Source organism: Aquarana catesbeiana, linkage group LG03, assembly GCF_042186555.1.
Source record: "Aquarana catesbeiana isolate 2022-GZ linkage group LG03, ASM4218655v1, whole genome shotgun sequence".
Taxonomy (NCBI): domain Eukaryota; kingdom Metazoa; phylum Chordata; class Amphibia; order Anura; family Ranidae; genus Aquarana; species Aquarana catesbeiana.
The window spans coordinates 81,823,050-81,844,154 of NC_133326.1; the positions used below are offsets into that span (position 1 = coordinate 81,823,050).

The following is a 21,105-nucleotide window of genomic DNA, read 5'->3' on the forward strand; positions in this document are numbered from 1 at the left end:
TAGGCAAAAATTTCACTCTATAGATGTTAGAGACATCCCCAAAAAGACTTGCAGCTGTAATTGCAGTGAAAGGTGGTTCTACAAAGTATTGACTTAGGGGGGCTGAATACAAATGCACACCACACTTTTCACATATTTATGGAAATTCGGAAAATTTTAAGGGGTATGAATACTTTCAAAGCACTGCATCTCATGAAATGACAGTTAAATGTTTTATGCAGAAATAAGTTAAAAAAATAATATTAACAACAACTTTAACAATATTAACATAAAGCATATTTCATTGATCTGATTGTGATACATAAAATAAGGATAACATATGATTGGCTACTATAGACACTGTACACATCATTACTGCCTTGTTAAGTAAATATTTATTGTTATATTAAATAAATGTAAACCAATGAATGACACTTTCACTGATTTAGGATGCAGAGAGACTTACAGCAGAGCACAGCACTGAGCAGGAGAGCGGGAGCTGTTAAAGTTATCTTTTCCTGTTAACAAGCTGGTGATTGGTTGTGAGGTGGTCAGAGCAACCAATCACCAGCTTGTTAATAGGAAAAGTTAACAGGCCCCGTCCCTCCCCCACCTCATCTAGTTCTTTGCTGACTCCTGCTGTATGCCAGGCCCTGCTAAGAGAAAGACAGGGAGTGGAGGCTGGGAGGAGAAGGAAAATCGGCTCTAGTTTAACCCCGCCTGCCAGTGGCGCATGCCTCCCCCACGCCAATGACGTTCCTCACCCGCCTTCAGCTTATTTCCACTCACCTAGTGCAAGTGGAAATTTTGAGGGCAGCTGTACAGTTATAATGCAATTCAATACAAGTGGAATCAGAGAACCCTGCTCGGTAGAGCTTACAATCTAAGAGGGAGGGTCAAGTGATACAAAAGGTAACACGTCTGGGGGATGAGCTGATGGAGAAAGTAAAAGTTCAGTATATTAGAAGCAGGATAAGGTTTTCCAACAAGTTTTCAGGGATTGCCTAGGAGATAGTTGGACAAATTATAGTAAGGTGTTCCGGAGGAGTTGTGGATGAATTTGTAGGTTGTTGTCAGTAATTACATTTTTTTTGGGTGAGCGGAAGCCAATGGAGGGATAGGCAGAGAGGGGTAGCAGACACTGAATGGTTGGTAAGGTGGAGAAAAACTGTTTTTGGTAGAGGTTCTGTGTTCCATATGATCACATCCTGTAGTTTATATACATCATGCCAAGAAGAAGTTGTAGCACATGCTCCTGAGAAAGATCACTTGAAACTCCTTGAGTCCACATGTAGATTGTTGGATAAAATAATTTGTGGACATGGTCCTATATGCGATTTTAAATTTTATGTATAATAAATGTGGTTTTATATAATTATTTTTGTGGTGTAATTTTCTATATACCCTTACCAAGGTTCAAGGCTACAACTTCAACTTGGTGTGATGTATGGTAAGGTATATGAATCTGGCAGCACCATTAATGATGGACTGAAGGGAGGATAACCTATGTAAATGTAATCCAGTGAGGAGGAAATTACAGTAGTTAAGACGTGAAATATCCAGGCAGTGAAATAAAAGCTTTGTGGTGTCATTGGTTAGGAAGGGGCTTATTTTGGAGACGTTGCAGCGGTTGAGGCTTCAAACAATTCCATGTGGGGCCGAAAGGCAAGTTCAGAGTTCAGGATTACCCCTAGCACCCTGGCCTGTGGGGATGGACTGATAGTTGTGCCATCCATCTCGACAGAGAAGTCAGGGGCAGGGGCACGTAGGGGAGGAAATATTATGAGCTCAGTTTTGGATAGATTGAGTTTCAGGAAGTGTTGTGACAATTATTGATATGTCTGTTAGTAAATTAGTGATGTGTGAGGATGATGGGGTGAGCTGAGGTTTAGAAAATATAGGATTCATTTCCAACAGTTTAAAGTAACAAAGGCTGTAGAGATATTTACAACAGCTTGGTACATACATAGGCATATTATGTATTGCATATTTAATATCTGTAATTAAAATGCAGTAAACAATGACAGCCAATCCGAATTACTCTATTATTTATCGTCTTACAGTAAATGGAAAAATGTTTGGTTGGTGTGGGTTACGGCCTTTGCACAAAGTCAACTTGGTTTGTACTGCCTTATTAAACAAATCTGAAAAATGTAAGCAACAAACTAAACGAGCAGTGAGGATGTTTCATGTCTCTATACTGCGCACAGAAATCAACAGAACAAGTAAATTCCCCAGTGCAGTAAAAGCTTGTGTATTCTATTCTACTTTGCCGGCTACATCAGCAGTGAATGGGTAAAAAAGCTTTCAGATGCATCTCAGGAGCTTATAAATCAGCTTTGGTTTAAGCTATCCATCTGCTGTCTTGTATTCCTGTCAGCTCTGAACACACCATTTCAATGTATTACGATATATATTATTAAATGCAAATGCAGCTAGATTTATGTTGAAGTGGCACCGTGTCCTTGTAATCTGTATTGTGCATTTAATGGATACAGTTTGATTTATTTTTTCTTTATGTCACATTTTACTGTTCAATAAAGGTATTACAAGGAAAGGGGTCATAAGGCAATACCAGAAAAAAGACAACTCAGGACACTTAATTTATTAAATGTTAAGTATTATCGGACCCATGTGAACAGTATGCCTGTGTGTATGCATAGATCTGAAAGACTACAAGGTGCTTTTTTACTGATATAAATGAAGCTTGAAAATTGTAAAGCAGTGGTTGGAAAACAGTTGAATTCTGGGGACGTCATGGTGTTGATTTGCTAAAGGCAAAAAAGACTGTGCACTTTGTTTCCTTAGCAAACCTAAATGTGGCAAAGCTTTACTTTGTAAAGAATACTCAATCAGGTGCAAGGAAATAAAAAAAAACAGCATTTTGCTTGCACCCGATTGGATGATGGAAATCAGCAGACCTTTACCATATTTATGAAGCTCTGGGGAAAATGAGTGCAACTTCATTTACAGAGTCCACAGCCTATTCGTCTTTAGTAAAGCCACCACCTTTGTGTGATCCATAACTTCTCTAAAAGACTCTATGGGGGGTGATTTACTAAGAAGAAGGCACTGCACCAGTTCATACTATAATTGGTGCACCTGAAAAGTCATCAATTGAACGTACGAACCGGCGCACATTGAAGCGCAAATAACGATAATAAATACTTGCATATGTAAACTGCAACTGGCACTAGGGTAACTGCGGTTTTCTCATTGATAATAGCCCACGCCCAATACAATTGGTTAATTTCATGTCATTGGATGTGCCCTGTTAGGCAATTAGTAGGTCTACTCAGTTAATTAACCCTTTAGATGCCAATCTCATTCCTATCACTTCTAATATATCTTTGAAATGTGTTTTTTTTCTTTTTTTTACCCAAATCTTTCAATGTATTACAAAGAACAGAGAAGTGTTTCTAACCCCAATAAATTCATATTTTCATATTTTCAGATCTTGATCTTTAAAGGTGACCATACACTGCAATCAGTTAGATCTTAAATAAATTAGATTTAGTGCAAGAGCCTGTTTAATTTCCTATATTTTTAATTAATTGTTCAAGTGTGTCTCCCTATTACCTATTTTGCCTAAATATTGAGTTGTACAGAGATTGGCCAATCAGATTGCATAATGCATGACCATTTTAAGTGCCAAATTTGAAATGTAGATGTGCCATGACCCACTTGTATTTTCCAAACAATATTTCTTGGGCATTATACAAGGCACATGAAAAAACACTTTTTATCAAGACATGCTAGAATGATCAGGAATCTTCAAACTACGGCTCTCCAGCTGTTGAACTACACATCCCATGAGGCATTGTAAAACTCTGACATTCACAGACATGACTAGGCATGATAGGAATTGTAGTCCCTGAACAGCTGGAGGGCCGTAGTTTGAAGACCCCTGTGCTAGACCATTATTATGCCTCCAGAATTGGAAATGTGGCATCTACCCAACCTCTTTCTGCTGGTGGACACAAGAACCTACATCTATAGATACACACACACAGGAAGCAATATACATTGGCCCAGAAGTGAATCTGTACACAGGAAGTAGGTGTGTGTTTTGAGGCCAAATCATTTAGACATACGCACATGACCCACACAAACAACACCCCATGTAAAAATAAATCAAAAATTATCTTAATTTGCAAATAAGGATAATTTCTTCCTCAGAGAACAGTGAGGGGGGCCATGGTGGTGGGAAGAAATTCACTGAAGGACAAGCAGCTTCCTGGAGGGGCGTGATGTAATTCCGCCGCTTCCGGAACTAGATATGCGCCACGGGTACATACCTTTGTGCACACAGCAGTTGTGCATCTCACATACCCAGCGGTCACGCATGTAGATGCATTTGGCGTGGCAGGAACCCAATTTTTATGGAAATTAATAGTAAAGCAGATTCGGATTTCCAGGACTGGACTGACAAATGTTTCTAGTGAAAGGCAACTGGTGTTTTCTATTAAACAAGGTCTAAATGGGCCATTGACAGGCATCACAGTTGAACTTAGGAATGTGTCTTTGCAAAGTTAAACTAAATGAAATCCTTTCTTATTTTTGCTTGGGGATAGAGTGCAGAGGGATTAGAAGTCTTATCAGTTTGTGGGGATGTCTGTACCCCTGACAGGGTGAAGACACCTTCCAGATTTTGCAAGTTTTGCCTTCAAATTTATAATCGTATTCACTTCCTGTCACATAGCCAAACAGGAAGTGAGGGTATATCCCTACCAATGTCTTTCCTTGGGGACACACAGGTCAATCTAAATAGTTTCCCCATTAGGTAAATTGCACTCTAGCATTTTGCTGTGTACACCCCAAATTATTAGGTATCTTGGACCTAGGGGTTTATTTACTAAAGGCAAATCCACTTTGCACTACAAGTGCACTTGCTGGAGATCCGAGAGGGATATGCAAGGAAGATAAAAAAACTGCATCTTTGCTTCTACATGATTGGATAATAAAATCACCAATGCTTCCCCTCAGACTGACAGTGAGTACACTTGTATTGCAGAGTGGATTTGCCTTTAATAAACCCCAAAATACCAAATAATTTGGGGTGTACACAACAAAGTGCTAGAGTGGAATTTGCCTAATGGGGACACTGGTTAGATTGACCTGTGTGTCTCCCCAAGGAAAGACATTGGTAGGGTTTTACCCTCACTTCCTGTCTGTCTATGTGACAGGAAGTGAAGCCAATTTTCAGAAAAAGGACACAAAGCCCAACCTAAAAGAGAGAAGCAAGGGTTCTAACACTCACTTGCTTTATCTCAAATGCCCACAATTAGAATAGGATTGCCTTGAGCTAGATTTTAGCTCAGTGCTCTAAATTAGTGGTTCTCAACCCTGTCCTCAAGTACCCCCAACAGGCCATGTTTACCTTCATCTTGCACAGGTGCTTTAAAACACACACACATAGACGCTGCAGACAGGGGGCTTAATGAAATGTGGAAAGCCCCTTTAAACTAGTGGGTACAAGGTGCTTTGTGGTTGGTATTGGGCTGAGCCCAACATGCCCCATAGGCAGCCAGCTATATTGAGTGCATGTGGCCTTGTATGGTTCAGTAGGGGGTTGGGCGATCGCTCTTCTAGCCCCTTTCCTAGCTAGACCTGTTGTATGCTCTGAAAAAGGATGTGATTTGGATTGGTGAGGGCAGTTCACAGCCCTTTGAGAATAGAGTGGAGTGTGGAGTTCCCCTTTAAAAGCAAAAGTTAGCCCATGGAAATCCAAGGGGTTAGAGGGGGGAGACAAGGGCATTGGAGAATAGAGTGTGGAGTTCTCTTTTAAAAGCAAAAGCTAGCCTATGGAAATTGTATGCATTAGAGGGGGAAGGTTAAATGCCCTTTTAGGTGGAGCTAGAGGAGTGAGAGTCTTTTTACATAATTTTAACAAGGTGCATGTCACATATTGGCAACCTAACATGCCAACATGACCTGTGTGCAAATCTCCTTAACAAAATACATAAAGGTGAACCAGCGTAAAAAATAAATTGTCAAGTTTAGGGGTGCGCCCGTTCAACCCATGCAATTGCATGTACATTGCTTAACATTTACTAAGATTTTGGCCGCGCAGTGAACCAACGCGTGTGAACGAGTGCAAGAGCGGCTTGTGCATGCACATTGCTTACATTGGTCTCACACAGTTCTAAACGTACTTGCAGGCACAGCAGGATTTCTCTGAAAAAGTTACTTTCTCATTCTATTTTGGGCATATTTGTTACTTAGTAATAACTACTAAACTTCCTCACATCACCCCATAATATTGGCACCTCCATCTTCCGTCAATATTGATTTGGAGATGCCGTACTCCATGTCCATAGTGGAGTGCTGATTACATTCTCCCGTGTACTGAGATCGCTATAGTATATGGGGGATTCATGCTCTGTTCCCGCGCACCATTTCGTAAATATGGAAATGTGTGTTGCGCCTCTCCCTGTGCCCCTACTGATGGTGCACGGCTTTCGTAAATCACCCCTTATGTGCAGAAAGAATATAGGTGTCATCTTACTAAGGGTCCATGCACATTGGGCTTAAAAATCGCTGCTTCTAGAAGAGTTTTGTGTTTTGCCTGTAGAAGCAGGTCAGTGTTATCATATGTGTCCATGCACATTAGGTCATTTAGAGGAATATTTTAAGCTCAGCATTAAGAGGCAGGAAAAAAACCCTTCTGGTTTGCATTTTTTGAGAGGCGTTTTCTGGCAGAATAAAATGCTAAATGCTTGTAAACACCTGTAAAAAAAAAAAAAAAAAAAAAAACTCTGTGAGTTTTTCTTTCTGCCAAAAGAATTGTCTTTTTTTAAACCCAGTTTGCAAGGACCCTAAAAGTTGACAAATATCTCTGTTACACATTGTCAAATGCTGCAGTACATTGCCTTTGTTCCCTACTTACTAAATTCTGCTTTGCAATCAGTTTGCATCAGTTGGTGGTTTTTGAAGAGGTGATGTTACTACAGTGTGCTGGGTTGTCATGTATGATGTTGTACAGTTATATGAATAATGGGATTGATTTACAAAACAAAAATATCCTGTTCACCATAGTTTATATAAAAACCCACATCCATATTAAATGATGCTCACTCAAAATTTTTGAAAACATGGTCAACTTAGATCAGTGTTTCTCAACTCCAGTCCTCAAGGCACACCAACAGGTCATGTTTTCAGGATTTCCACTATTTTGCACAGGTGATTTGATCAGTTTCACTGCCTTAGTAATTACCATAGCTGTTTCATCTGAGGGAAATCCTGAAAACATGACCTGTTGGTGCGCCTTGAGGACTGGAGTTGAGAAACACTGACTTAGATAATCATGACTCCAAAATTGACAGATCTCTACTATGTGTAAGATAACCTGTGACATAGATGCACCCGATCAAGCCTTCCTACACTTCCCTGCTCTTCACACTACTTCCCCCCCACCCTTTCCGTTTGTTTTATAATTTCCTTCTAGCCCCCTTCCCCCCTCCCATTACTAACTTTTATTCCCATGTACGCACGAATGGTTTTCCCATCGGAATAAACTCTGAAGGTTTTTCCGACGGTGTTCCAATGGAATTCCGCTCAAGCTGTCTTGCATACACACTGTCACACCAAATTCAGACCATCCAGAACGCGGTGACATACAACACGTACGACGGGACTAGAAAACGGAAGTTCAATAGCCAGTAGCCAATAGCTTTCGTCTTGTACTTGCTTCAGAACAAGCGTCATTTTTGGTATGTCGGAACAGCATACAGACGAGCAGTTTTCCCGAACATGTTCTCTTTCTAGGTCCGTCAGAATTTTCGATGTAAAAAGTCCAATGGGGCATACACACGATCGGAATATACGATGAAAAGCTCCCGTCTGACTTTTTTCATCAGACATTCCGCTCGTGTGTACACGGCATAAGCTTTATGATTCTTTAAACCTAAACCGTCACATTTCCTTTCTGCTTCCTCATTCCTTGTAGTTCCTTCTCCTGCTCCCTCCTCTCCATATAATACTACTCAGATCATCACCATAAGGCCTCATGCACACTGCACATTTTTGCAGCAGCTGTTTTTGGCTTCAGACGTTTTTTACTAGTCAATAAACTCCCCATCATGTTACCCTATGTGTCCATGCACACATAGGCTGTTATCAGCAGTTTTTGGCAAGGGCGTTTTTTGCTTTTTAAAAAAAAACCCAAAACTAATGGGTTCTGAGAGGAGTTTTTCAGCTGTAAAAATGTTCTAACGTCAAAAAACGCTGATAAATGCTCAAAAACACGGCTCACCAGCGTTTTTTAACATTTTTGATCCATTGAAAAAAAAATATATGTTTTTTCAAAAAAATGCTAAAAAACGCTAATGCAGAAAAATGCTAAAAAACGCTGACACAGAAACCGCTAAAAAATGCTAAAGAAAAAAACACTAAAAAACGCTATTGCAAAAACATTGAAAAACTCACTGCAAAGCTATTGGCGTTTTTATATATAAAAAAAAGGGCAAAAAATCGCTAACACAGAAAAACGCTAATAAACACTAAAAAATGCTATTGCAAAAATGTTGAAAAACTCACTGCAAATCTACTTTATTTAATGTCCGGTGTGCATGAGGCTTTAGGTAGCCTTCTCACAGCAGCTTACCCTTGGACTGATCCGATATCCTAAAGGGCTTGTTTACACTTGCTTCAAAACATGGCTTCGGACACACTTTTTTAAGGGCTCATTTACACTTGTTTCTATTTCAACACACATTACAGCTCCTACCAATTCAACATGCTTTTTTGATGCTTCAGTGATGCTTTGGTGATGCTTTGTTGAAGCTTTAATGAAGCTTAGCAGATGTCCTGTGTGTGTGTGGAGATCTCATGCCTGCAATATTCCCAAAGCAAAGCAAAGCTAAAGCTGAATTAAAGCCTTTCAAAAGCTTCAGGTGTTTCTAGTGAGCAATGTCATAGACTTCTATGGAGGCTTTGAAGACTCTTTGACGCACCACTGAAGCGACATGGGGTATAATTTTTGAAGCAAAGGAAAAAAAACACAAGGTGTAAACAGGAATGTAAGCTAACCATTTTATTTAGTGACAAGAGCTTTGACTGGCATTCAGAGAGCTTTAAAAAAGAGTGTTTGAAGCTATGTTTTGAAGCAAGTGCAAACGAGCCCTAAAGCTCTCTAAACACCAGTCAAAGCTCCAGTCACTAAACTAAATAGTTAGCTTACAGTCCTATTTACACCTTGCATTTGCTTTGCTTCAAAAATGATACCCCATGTCGCTTTAGTGGGGCTTCAGAGCATCTTCAAAGCCTACATAGAAGTCTATTACAAAGCTCGCTTGAAGCACCTACAGCTTTTGAGAGGCTTTAATTCTCCTTTAGCTTCACTTTGTTTTGGAGGTATTGCAGGCATGAGATATCAGCACACACACAGCATCTGCCAAGCTTCAAAAAAGCTTCACCGAAGCATCACAGAAGCATTAAAAACACATAAAAATTTTTTTTGAAGCTGTAGTCGCTTTAATGTACGTTGAAGTCAAAGCAAGTATAAATGAGCCCTAACTTTTTCTAACAAACCACCCCGAGACTACTTCCCCTGAAACTATTAAACAGTTAAAGCTGCAATATGTTTTTCTTCTGTATAAGAATTTCAGTTTATTTTAAAAGTGTCTTTCTCTGTAGCGCACATGCTCACTTACACTCTGCATAACATGCATATTGAATATAACTTTATTGTATTTACACTCAAAAAAAACCTTTGTAAAAGAAAAGAAAAATAGTCAGTTCATTTTGCAAGGGAAGTTGCACTTTGCAAAAGAATTTGTCGCGGAACTTAGTGAATGTGGTGAGGTTCACGTTACAAGAAATACCCAATCATGTGCAAGAAAAACAAGAACATGTATTGTTGCTTGGACATGATTGGATGATGAACTTCAGAAGAGCTTTGCCTCATTCACTAAGCTCTGAGGAATATCCCTTTGCAAACGGAAACATCTATTTACCTTTAGCAAGTCAACCCCTAATTTGTGTTAGCGAAGCAGTGTCCAAGGTCCTGAAGTGTTCAGCTCTGTTCCTACAATTTTGCAGCACAAATGATATTCATTATTTATTTTTTCTGCTATTATACAAAAAGCAATCAAACTGCTTCCCCCTCCTCTTCCAAAGAGATACTAACCTAAAACACCAGCCATAAAGGTTAAATTCTTCATTCTCTAAAATAATTTCCTTGTCATTGAATTTAGAGATTTTAGAATATGTTAGGGGAAAAAAAAGCACAAACTAAGTTAGTTTGAGGGGGAAAAAGCTGCCATTTCCAATTTGGCATGAAATACTAATTTCTCTGTCTTCAATTCACCCAATTTAGCCCTTAAAGGGGTTGTAAAGGTTCCTGTTTTTTCACCTTAATGCATCCTATGCATTAAGGTGAAAAAACATCCGATGTTTACTGGCCCCCCAGCCCCCCCGTTTACTTACCTGAGCCCTCGAAAGTCCTGCCTCGAGAACGCGCTGGTTTTCGACCCGATCTTCTCGGCTCTTCATTGGATAGATTGATAGCAGCGCAGCCATTGGTGCGCTGCTGTCAATCAAATCCAATGACTCGGGCGTCGGGGGGCGGGGCCAAGTCCTGCACTTGGCGGCTATGGACGCTGAATGCAGGACTCGGGAGAGTGGCCACAAGGTAACCCCCTCGGGATATCGCTTCTCCCAGGGGGTTATTTGAGACAGGGAGGAGCTAGGAGAGTCGCCGGGGGACCCCAGAAAATGCCATTTGGGGCCACTCTATGCAAAACAAGCTGCACAGTGGAGGTAAGTATGATATGTTTGTTATTTTTTAAAAATAATAATCGAACCTTTAGTGTCACTTCAACTTAAGTCCCCTTTCACACTGAGGCAGTTTTCAGGCATTTTAGTGCTAGAAATAGCCTCTGAAAAGCGCCTAAAAACTGCCTCCCATTCATTGCAATGTGGGCTTTCACATTTGGGTGGTGCGCTTGCAGGATGTTAGAAAAAGTCCTGTAAGCAGCATCTTTGGTGCAGTTTGGGAGCCCTATCAATAGCGCTCCCAAAATGCCCCTGCCCATTTAAATGAATGGGCAGAGCTTCCAAAGTGCCTTAAAAGCATGTTGAAAGCGCCGCAAAACTGATCTTTTTTCCTTTTTTTTAAGATCACGTTGTCACATGACCTTAAAGTAAAAACACCACACTAGTGCCCAAAAAGCGCTCCAAAAGCGTTGCTAAAACGCCTCTAAAGCACTGCAAAAACTACCAGCGCTTTAGCCCTTTTAGCAGCGCTTACGTGTGAAAGGGGTTTTATGGACAGAAATCAATAAGGCACAGGCAACAGTTTGCTAAACCATGCACTGATTTGTATGTCTTTTGACATCAGTGAGCTCTCAGCTCTGCTGCTTCCATTTAGATTGAAGCTAGAGTATCACAATATCAATGAAAGCTAAAGAGATGCAAGCCTTCTGCCAGAACCTCTATATTATGTAAATATGTGGAGAATATAATGGTAAAGTGAGACATTTGTAATCCTCATGGCTGGTGGGTAGAGACAGAGACTCTGATGAGATAGTTGACTCCAGAATTCCTAATATCAGGGAACACAGTGGGAGATTCAAATGAAGACTAACTAGATCCTCATATACTGTAGATGCTGTAGGTGCTGACCTTCAGCCAATATAAGCACATATGAATGTGATATGGTTCAAACTCATCTGAATTTTCTTATTCTTGCTATATAACACATGGTGCTTTTCCGATCTCTATAATATTGTCAAAGCAGCTAATGTTGCATCAGAATTGAAAAGATGAAAGATAACATTTATTTTATTTTATGTGTACATATCTCAAATAGTTTCTGAATATGGAATACTGAAGAGTAAAATACACCTGATCTTGTTCTCAACTAAGATGTCGGATATGAATAGAATGTTTATAAAAAAAAAAAGACAAAAAATACATTCTTGTTTATCATTTATAGTTTTGTGTGGAAAAAAAAAAAAAAATGTAAATGACATACCTTTTATTTGTTTATTTTATTAATTTCTTTTTTTATTGCTAGTGAATGCCACAACTCCACAGACAGAATAAAGGTGAGAGTATGGGATGAAGATGATGATATAAAGTCCAGAGTGAAGCAACACTTTAAGAAAGAATCAGATGACTTCCTTGGGCAGACAATTGTTGATGTGAGAACCCTCAGCGGTGAAATGGACGTTTGGTACAACCTAGGTAACTTTCAGCATATGGAACAAAATGTCTTGGCATTGTGCCATATTGGAAAAGCATCCCATGTAGCTTGCAGTATGATACTGGATATTACAGCTGTTTTGACCACCTAAAGAAAAGTGGTTTTGGAAACTTTCCTGCAAGATACATATCTTGAAGAAAAGTTTTCAGCTCCCGAAGGTTACATTTAGCACTGGAGAAAGAAAAATCACCACTCTGAGACGGTCAATCAGGAACATCTCCTCCAAACTGGAAGCCTTAGGTGCCGGCAATGCTAATAGCGATAAGTTGTGAGAAAAGTCCTGGACAGCCGCACTCAAAATAATAATCGCCTTTATTGATAAAAACAACAAAAATACATACCACAGCAAGAAGTACAGGGAAGCTGTACTTCTTGCTGTGGCATGTATTTTTGTTGTTTTTATCAATAAAGGCGATTATTATTCTGAGTGCGGCTGTCCAGGACTTTTCTCACAATTTATCGTTACATTTAGCACTGGTTGAGTGTTGCCTACTAATTTAGGAATATATTCTAGATTCATCATTTGGATGTTAGATCATGCCTTATATGACCTATAACTTGAAGGTTAGCCCTTCCAGTGTGTGCTTTTCCTTTAGGTGGGGAGAGACTCATGTGGCATGATTGTGTATCCGAGGAACTATTATCGCTTTACGTGGAAGATTTTACATTCTTTTTTATATTTATTGCATTGATCAAATAAAGCTTTACCTCCCCTGAGTGAGCAGAATCCTCCATCATTTGTGTCTCACATGCTCACCTTCCCAGACACTGCAGCTCACGGTGGGAGGATTTCAGCAACAGAAGTATGTGCTGACAATCCAAAAAAACAGTGAACAGGAGTAGGTGTGGCCGAGTGCGGATTGACAAGTTACAGGTTTGTAAATCAAAAAATGACAGTGCTGATAACCACATCTTTAACATCTTCTCATTCCATTTTAGTACAAGCAGGCTGGAGGGTGATGCTGCTGCTCCGAATTTAGGATCAGTGTAGTGGTGTTGTCACCAACTGGTAGGATTAACAAGTATTTGTAAAACTTTGCAGAGGGATTAATGGAGAACTGTACAATTAGATGAATTTACAATTAAATGCCACATCACAGATTTTTTTCCATGGGAGGCCATAGTTCTACTTTAGGTATCAGTATCAATGCAATGTATCAGACCCTTAAGTGGGTAAAGTAAAAGGAAACACTGTAGGTATAATGTTTTTTTTATAACAGTTGCTCAATAAGGTGCACTGCAGACTGTCATGACAAACAATGCAGCTAGACTTGGATTTTCTACTAGTAAGCTACAAAACTACCATCCCAAAAGATACTAAACTCTAGATTTAAAAAATATATTTAAGTTTGTATTCTAAATTCAAAATGTGCCTTCCATTGCTGTTAGGCTCCTCCAAATCTTCCAAATCTTCAAATTCCTTTCTTTTTTTTTGCTGCTGTGATCTGACTTGTTAGAGGGTGGCTACCTTCATTCTCCATGGTCCCCACTATATGTAGGATTATAGCCACCCTTTTTTGCTCAATCTTGAGATGGACTATGGATTTGTAGTGTGCATAGAGCAGTAAGACCCCTTTCACACTGGAGGCACTTTTCAGGCATTTTAGCGCTAAAAATAGAGCATGTAAAGAGCCTGAAAACTGCCTCTCATGCCTCCCCAGTGTGAAAGCCCGAGTACTTTCACACTGGAGCGGTGCGCTTGCAGGACGGGAAAAAAAGTCCTGCAAGCAGTATTTTTGGAGCGGTGCAGGAGTGGTGTACACACCGATCCCAAAATGTCCTGTCCATTGAAATCAATGGGCAGCGCTGCCGAAGCGCCTGCAAAGTGCTTTGACAGCGGCACTTTGCTGGTGCTTTTAACCCCTTGTTAACTCCTTCTTTGGGGTAAAAAGCATCTTGCTACTGCCTGTACAGTGCCGGTAAAGCGCCACTAAAACAATAGCCACTTTACAGCTAGCATGGGACGGTGTTCAGTGTGAAAGTAGCCTAACGTGCGTTGCTCGTTCCAAACAAAGGAAAGTGAAGGGGGAAAGGGGAGGTTTCAGAGCTCATGGAGGATGTAATATAGTGGAAGAAAATCACAGTAAGAAATGATTTAATGAAAAGTAGATTACAGAGCTATTAGGTAGTGGGTGTGTATGGAATATATTTGGAGAATAAACATATGGTTTAATGTTACTTTAATAATTCAAGCATCTTTTCCTTTACATAATATTTACTACAAGATATGAGTTCTCAATTCTGCCTGCATATTTTGGCCCTTTAACTACTTCAGGTTCACCCCATAGCAGTTTTACTGCTACAGGGTGGCACTCGTGCGATGGATCACATATATATATACGTGATCCGGACCTTCCAGGTAGGGGCAGTCATGCATGCTGGCGGTGGCTTGCTCCCGTTGTGATCACACAGTGGGAGCCTGGTGGCAGGTACCACAGACTTGATGTCCGCAGGCACCCACCGATGATCAAGGACCTCTGACAGGAGGGAAGGCATGGATCCTGTGTTTCTGCAAAGCAGGGGCATGGATGCATGGCTTCCCCTAGTAGAACCTCCCACACTATATTAAAACACAGGCTAGGCACATGGTTTACCCTTTGATTGCCCCTGATGTTAACCCCTTTCAAGCCAGTGTCATCAGTACAGTGACAGTACATATTTTTTAGCACTGATCACTGTATTAGTGTCACTGGTCCCTAAAAAGTGTCAGTTAGTGTCCGAATGTCCGCTGCAATATCGCAGTCCCGCTATAAGTTGCTGATCGCCGCCATTACTAGTAAAATAAATAAATTTTAAAAAATTCCATGTAACCAAGAGCCTCTTGGCCTGGGACTCAGGAAGCCAAAGCCTTAAAGAGCTGCTTATGTGAAGTTTGATTTGTGAGGGAAAGCAAAGGCCTTTGAGCTCGAGTGTGGTGATCTCCTGTTGCACTCCCGCTGTTACGCTGCACACAGACAAGTTATACTGCCAGCTGGATGTCCCTGGTTTGGTCTGCATACAAGCTTTTACTGCTTGCTTTTTGGTAAGAGCAAAATCTATGTGGTGAAGGATCACTGTGAGCGGTGGGTCAACGTAATTTTCACTATCAAGTCCTCTTTGTAGAGTATTGAGGGGCTTTCCTTTGGGACTTTTTCTCATTTTCACTTGAGGTCTCTGTTTTTTCTTCAGTCAAGATCATTTATGAACTCTGATATGCAGATACTGATTCACAACCTTATTTGCATTGTTTGTCACTGATTCTTTATGATTTATTTGATTATTGCACTTTTTTGGGGATTTCTTTAGTGTCGTGATTTCTTAAGAGGAATCTTCTAGATTTATATTTCATTATTTCATGATATGTATGATTTATTCATGTATATTCACATTCAATCTATGGTATAGCGCAGTTTTTTTCTATATACATTTCATATTTTTGGTGTGCATCTCACGGTTAAACTGCTGCTCTTTTGGGTGGTTTTACTTGCATAGTGGCAGCGCAGTACTTTTTCTATTTCCCATAGTGTAAATATGAGATCTGAGGTCTTTTTGACCTCAGATCTCATATTTAAGAGTTCCTGTCATGCTTTTTCTTTATTACAAGGGATGTTTACATTCCTTGTAATAGGAATGAAAGTGACACATTTTTTTAAAAAAACAGTGTAAAAATAAAAAAATAAAAGGTAAAATAAATGAGAAAAAAATTACAGTGGTGTAGTGGTAGCACTCTCGCCTAGCAGTAAGAAGGGTCGCTGGTTCGAATCCCCACCACAACACTACCTGCTTGGAGTTTGCATGTTCTCCCTGTGCCTGCGTGGGTTTCCTCCGGGTACTCCGGTTTCCTCCCACACTCCAAAGACATGCTGGTAGGTTAATTGGATCCTGTCTAAATTGTCCCTAGTATGTATGAATGTGAGTTAGGGACCTTAGATTGTAAGCTCCTTGAGGGTAGGGACTGATGTGAATGTACAATGTATATGTAAAGCGCTGCGTAAATTGACGGCGCTATATAAGTACCTGAAATAAATAAATAAATAAATAAATTTTTAAACGCGCCTCGTCCCGCCGAGCTCGCGTGCAGAAGCAAATGCATGCGTGAGCAGCAGCCGCATATGAAAACGGTGTTCAAACCACACATAAAAAACTCAAAGAATCCTGCGAGCCACCAAGAACCAGATAAATATAGAAAAAGAAAAAGCTGCTGGCGTTAAACATGTCTCATAAATCGTGCGAACATAAATAAGTAAATACTACACCGCACTATACAAATGATATCATCATGTAAATAGATAAAAAAGGTATTGGATCGCTATAAAATACAGCAGCTAAAATCATAATAATTCATTAAATGAGGAAAGTGCTGTGCTAGGTATTATGCACTACACCCTGTAATAAGATACCAAATGCGTAACATAAAAACACACAAATATTGATCAATAGTGAAGTGCCAACAAATAAATAAGGGAGTGGAAAGTCAAATCACAGTAAGTATATAGTGCTCATGTGAAAAAACATATAGATTCATAAAATACATAAAAGTCCATAAATTGTATATATATAAAATAATAAAGTGCTCATGTGCAGACAAAGTGTCCTGCTGTGCTTCTAATCAATACGCTAAGTAGTCCATGCAATCACAAAAACAGCTTGGTAGGTGATCAAATGTGCCAAGGTGTCCTCCCTTAAGTGATCCCCTAGGTAGTGAATGCTCACCTTGGAGCGTGCGACTTTGTAATTAAGCTCAGTTTAAACACGCATTTGAACCTCCTCTGGGCTCAGAAGGGAAAAAACTGCATCCAGGACTCCTCAGTGAAAATACCTCCGTTTTATGCAAAGAAAAAAAGCGCTTGATAGTGTAATAAAGCTTGAACAATTTATTGAACACAAGTAAAACAAACTCCAATGCAGGGTACTCAGATTTAAAAAGTGCGTCTAGTGCACCACTCTATTGCCAGCAATAATCACTGAAATAAGATACCGGAAAGGTATGGGGATGATGTGCGTCTCCTCCTAAGAAGGATTCCCCCTGAAGTAGATACATAATTCCCTGTATCGAATACGCATCGGGGAGGGGACAGGACGGCACGGGAAGCAGTGTACATGCTTTAGGAGGAGATGCACATCACCCCCATACATTTCTGGTACATCACCCCTATACCTTTTTTATCTATTTACATGATGATATAATTTGTATAGCGTGGCGTAGTATTTACTTGTTCAAACCACACATGTGAAATATCATCGCTGTCATTAGAGCGAGAGCAATAATTCTAGCCCTAGACCTCCTCTGTAACTCAAAACATGCAACCTGTAGAATTTTTTAAACGTTGCCTATGGAGATTTTTAAGGGTAAAAGTTTGTCGCCATTCCATGAGCAAGCGCAATTTTGAAGCGTGACATGTTTGGGTATCAATTTACTTGGCGTAACATTATCTTTCTTTTTATATAAAAAAAAATAAATTTGGCTAACTTTACTGTCTTATTTTTTCATTAAAAAAAGGTGTATTTTTTCCAAAAAAAGTGCGCTTGTAAGACCGCTGCTCAAATACGGTGTGACAGAAAGTATTGCAATGACCGCCATTTTATTTCCTAGGGTGTTAAAAAAAATGTATAATGTTTGTGGTTTCTAAGTAATTTTCTAGCAAAAAAAACACTGTTTTTAACTTGTAAACAACAAATCTCAAAAAGAGGCTCGGTCCTTAAGTGGTTAATAGAAAAGCCAAATATTCTGCAATAATTCACCAATCTCATTTACCTTTTTTGCTATCATAAAAATGTGTCCCAATTTCCGCACCCATCAATTCATCCAATTTTTACCATATTTCTTCACTAATGCATGCCAAAAATGTATCTAAACTGTGATGTAACGTTAAAAAGAGTTGTGTCTGGGACTAGGCTAACAATCGCTGTAACAATAGTTCTGGAAAAAATATGAGTAATTCTGTATTTCTTTCTGTTTTAACCCCTTCACACCTAAGGGTAAAATAAATCTTAGTTCCTAAGCACAATCTTGCAACATTGACATGTGTTAGTAAAACTGTACATATTATCACAACTACTTTGTGCATCCAGGTGGATTATACTGTGTTTTAATATGGCCAAATTGGACTTTCATTTTGTGGTTTATGGTAAGTGATATCTCCTGATTTTTTTTTTTTATTATTATTATTATCAAAGTAAAACTAGCCCAAAATAATAAAACAATAAAATAAAATGTAGCTGTATACGTTTTGCTATTACCATAACCTTCCACCAAGGAACAACTCAAAATAAATTCTCCTGCTACTGACAATCGCAGCGATACCACATATGCGTATGTTAGTTGTTGTTTGTACCCATAGTAAAGCCCAGAAACAATAGTGCACATTTTGCTTTTTTTTTCTTAACCTACCTAAAACACACTGGCACTAACTGACACTGATACTAATTTAAAAAAAAATCCTGTCCAAAATAAATACTGACCCTGACCCTTGACCTTTGACCCAAATACTAACTCTGGCACTGATCTAGATCAAACCTTGATCTGGGTATTTTTTTATTATCATTTTTTTTTTTTTACACACACTTTTTTTTCTCTCTCTCTGCAAGGACAGAGAGAGAGATACAATGTATCTCTCTCCTCCATTCACAGAGAGAGAAAAGACGGGTGCAGGCTTCACAGTAGCTGATCACTGTAATAGGCAATCAAAGGCTATCACAGCGATCAGGTGACCTGGAATTGGGAGTTTCGGGTCCCAATCATTAGTATGGGGCTCGGAGATCCCGCTGGGACCCCAGTCGCACGGTGCACTCAGCACAAAGGAAGATACGCAAATATGCGGCCCCACAGAAAAAAGCCCAGTCCAGTGGGGAGGCACATTTGCATATGCGCGGCATGAAGGAGTTAATGCCTATCTTACATGTTGTAGGATTCTGTAAGGGCTGTTGCACACGGCATTTAAAATAGGAGGTTGGATCCCATTTTTACCGCTTCCCGATTACCTCTCAATACTACTCAAAATGATTAAAATGGGGAGTCGGTGGAGGTGTAAAGCAGGGAGTCACAGCAGTGCTCATATGAGTGTAGTATGATTAGTAAAGCTGGGGGAGGCTCGTCCTCTCTCGTGGTTTCCAGGGCTCCAAGTGAATCTGAGAGTCTCGTTCTCATCAGTTCTGACGTCAATGGGCAAGGGTATGAAGGGCCGCCAGGCGCGTGTTCAGGGCATGCGTGCTTCTTCTTCAGGTAGTAATTATGCCATGCTGGTGTGAGGTTGTATTTATGCTGCTCACATGGGAGCTAGAGACTACATTACCCAAGATGCCGTGGGGTCACAATCCTATGTAGCCAAAAGGGAGGAGGGGGGCAGCAGTATGATTTAAAAAAAAAAAAAAAATATATATATATATATATATATATATATATATATATATATATATATATATATATTAAGATACACAGTTAAATAAAGATAGGAATGGAAGCAAAAATAAAAAAAATAAAAATAAAGTTAAAAATATCTAAAAAAAAGAAAATGAAAAAATATATATAATAATAATATTTAAAAAAATGTGGAGGTGTAAACACTGCAGTGTTAGCATTGCCTTGCATTGTGGCAGGGCAAAAAAAAAATTGCTTGCAGCGTTCAGCAGGCCTTGTTTCTTTGCAACCGCTTCTATTTACTTTTATTAAAACACCACAAATGTGCTGTAAACACCCCTATGGGTGTAAAGCATCAAAAGTGATTACAGTGGAACCTCAGTTTGCGAGTAACGCGGTTAACGAGCGTTTCACAAACCGAGCACTGTATTTCTAAAATTTCTAACTCGGTTTGCGAGTGTTGTCTCGCAAAACGAGCAGGATTCGGGCCAAAAGAGGTGTGCAGTACCGCTTTTGGCCTGAGGTGGGGGGCGCCGGAGCCGAGCAGAGCCGAAAGTCGCCGATCGGCGCCGTTCGGAAATGCACGGAAAGGCCCAAGGACAGTTCGGCTGACCTCGGCAAACCTCGGAAAGGCTCGTGAACCGAGTCTTTCCGAGGTTTGCCGAGGTCCGCTGAAGTGTCCCTCGGGCCCTTTCGGCCGTTCCCAAGGCTCTCCGGTGCCCCCCGCCTCTGGCCGCATGCGGTATTGCATCCCATTGAAGTCAATGCGGAACTAATTATTTTCATTTCCATTGACTTCAATGGGAAAACTCGCTTTGATATGCGAGTTTATTGGATTACGAGCATTCTCCTGGAACGGATTATGCTCGTAATCTGAGGTTCCACTGTATTTCCCATTTTAATGTTGTGCAAAACAAAATAAAAAAAAGAAGAACATTATGAAATAAATGTATATTCAGATCAACTACTTAATTTAAGCCCTATCTGTTATAAAAATAATGGCCATGCTGGAGAAACAGTTTGCAAGAAACTGACAGTTTTATGAAATATTTTGGCATGGAAGTGGCGCAGAGTTCCCAATTCTTGAATGATTAATAATATGCTAGACATTTACTCTTTTATAACATTTTGCTGTCTGCAAATGTGGGGAGACATACATCTGTTCACCTTCATATTACACAGGTCTTCCAGAAGATTTAGCATTTGGCACATTGAATTAACTTACATTTTTAACAGAGACTCTGCATCTTGAAGAAATAGTCTAGCTACCATCCCAGGTATGGCCATGAAATATTCATTTAATGGAATTAGGTTTGAGAGAGGAAAAAAAAAATGTAGGTCATGGAAGCGGAAGAAGATATACAGATAAATTATGTAACAGAAGGGTTTGGTAAGGATATGTTTTTGCTGTGCAATTTATCACACTACCTGAGTGAATGTGTTGTTTAAAGATATAACATGCGAACACCACTTTGAAAACTGTCATTACTGTCTCACCACTGTTAAAGATGGTTCCCTCATAAATACATCAGAACATTTTGTGTATTTATAAGGAAAGCAAGCCCTGGGGGGGTAAAAGTTT

At 39.7% G+C, this 21,105-nt stretch overlaps 1 protein-coding gene across 1 annotated transcript in view; it reads left to right on the forward strand.

Moving 5' to 3' along the window:
• The window catches only part of UNC13C (unc-13 homolog C), an 884,756-nt gene that overhangs the window by 386,342 nt on the left and 477,309 nt on the right, over positions 1-21,105 (forward strand). The window contains exon 12 of the mRNA XM_073618754.1: positions 11,999-12,168. Coding sequence (XP_073474855.1) covers positions 11,999-12,168 — 170 coding nt within the window. The remainder of the gene's footprint in view (positions 1-11,998; positions 12,169-21,105) is intronic.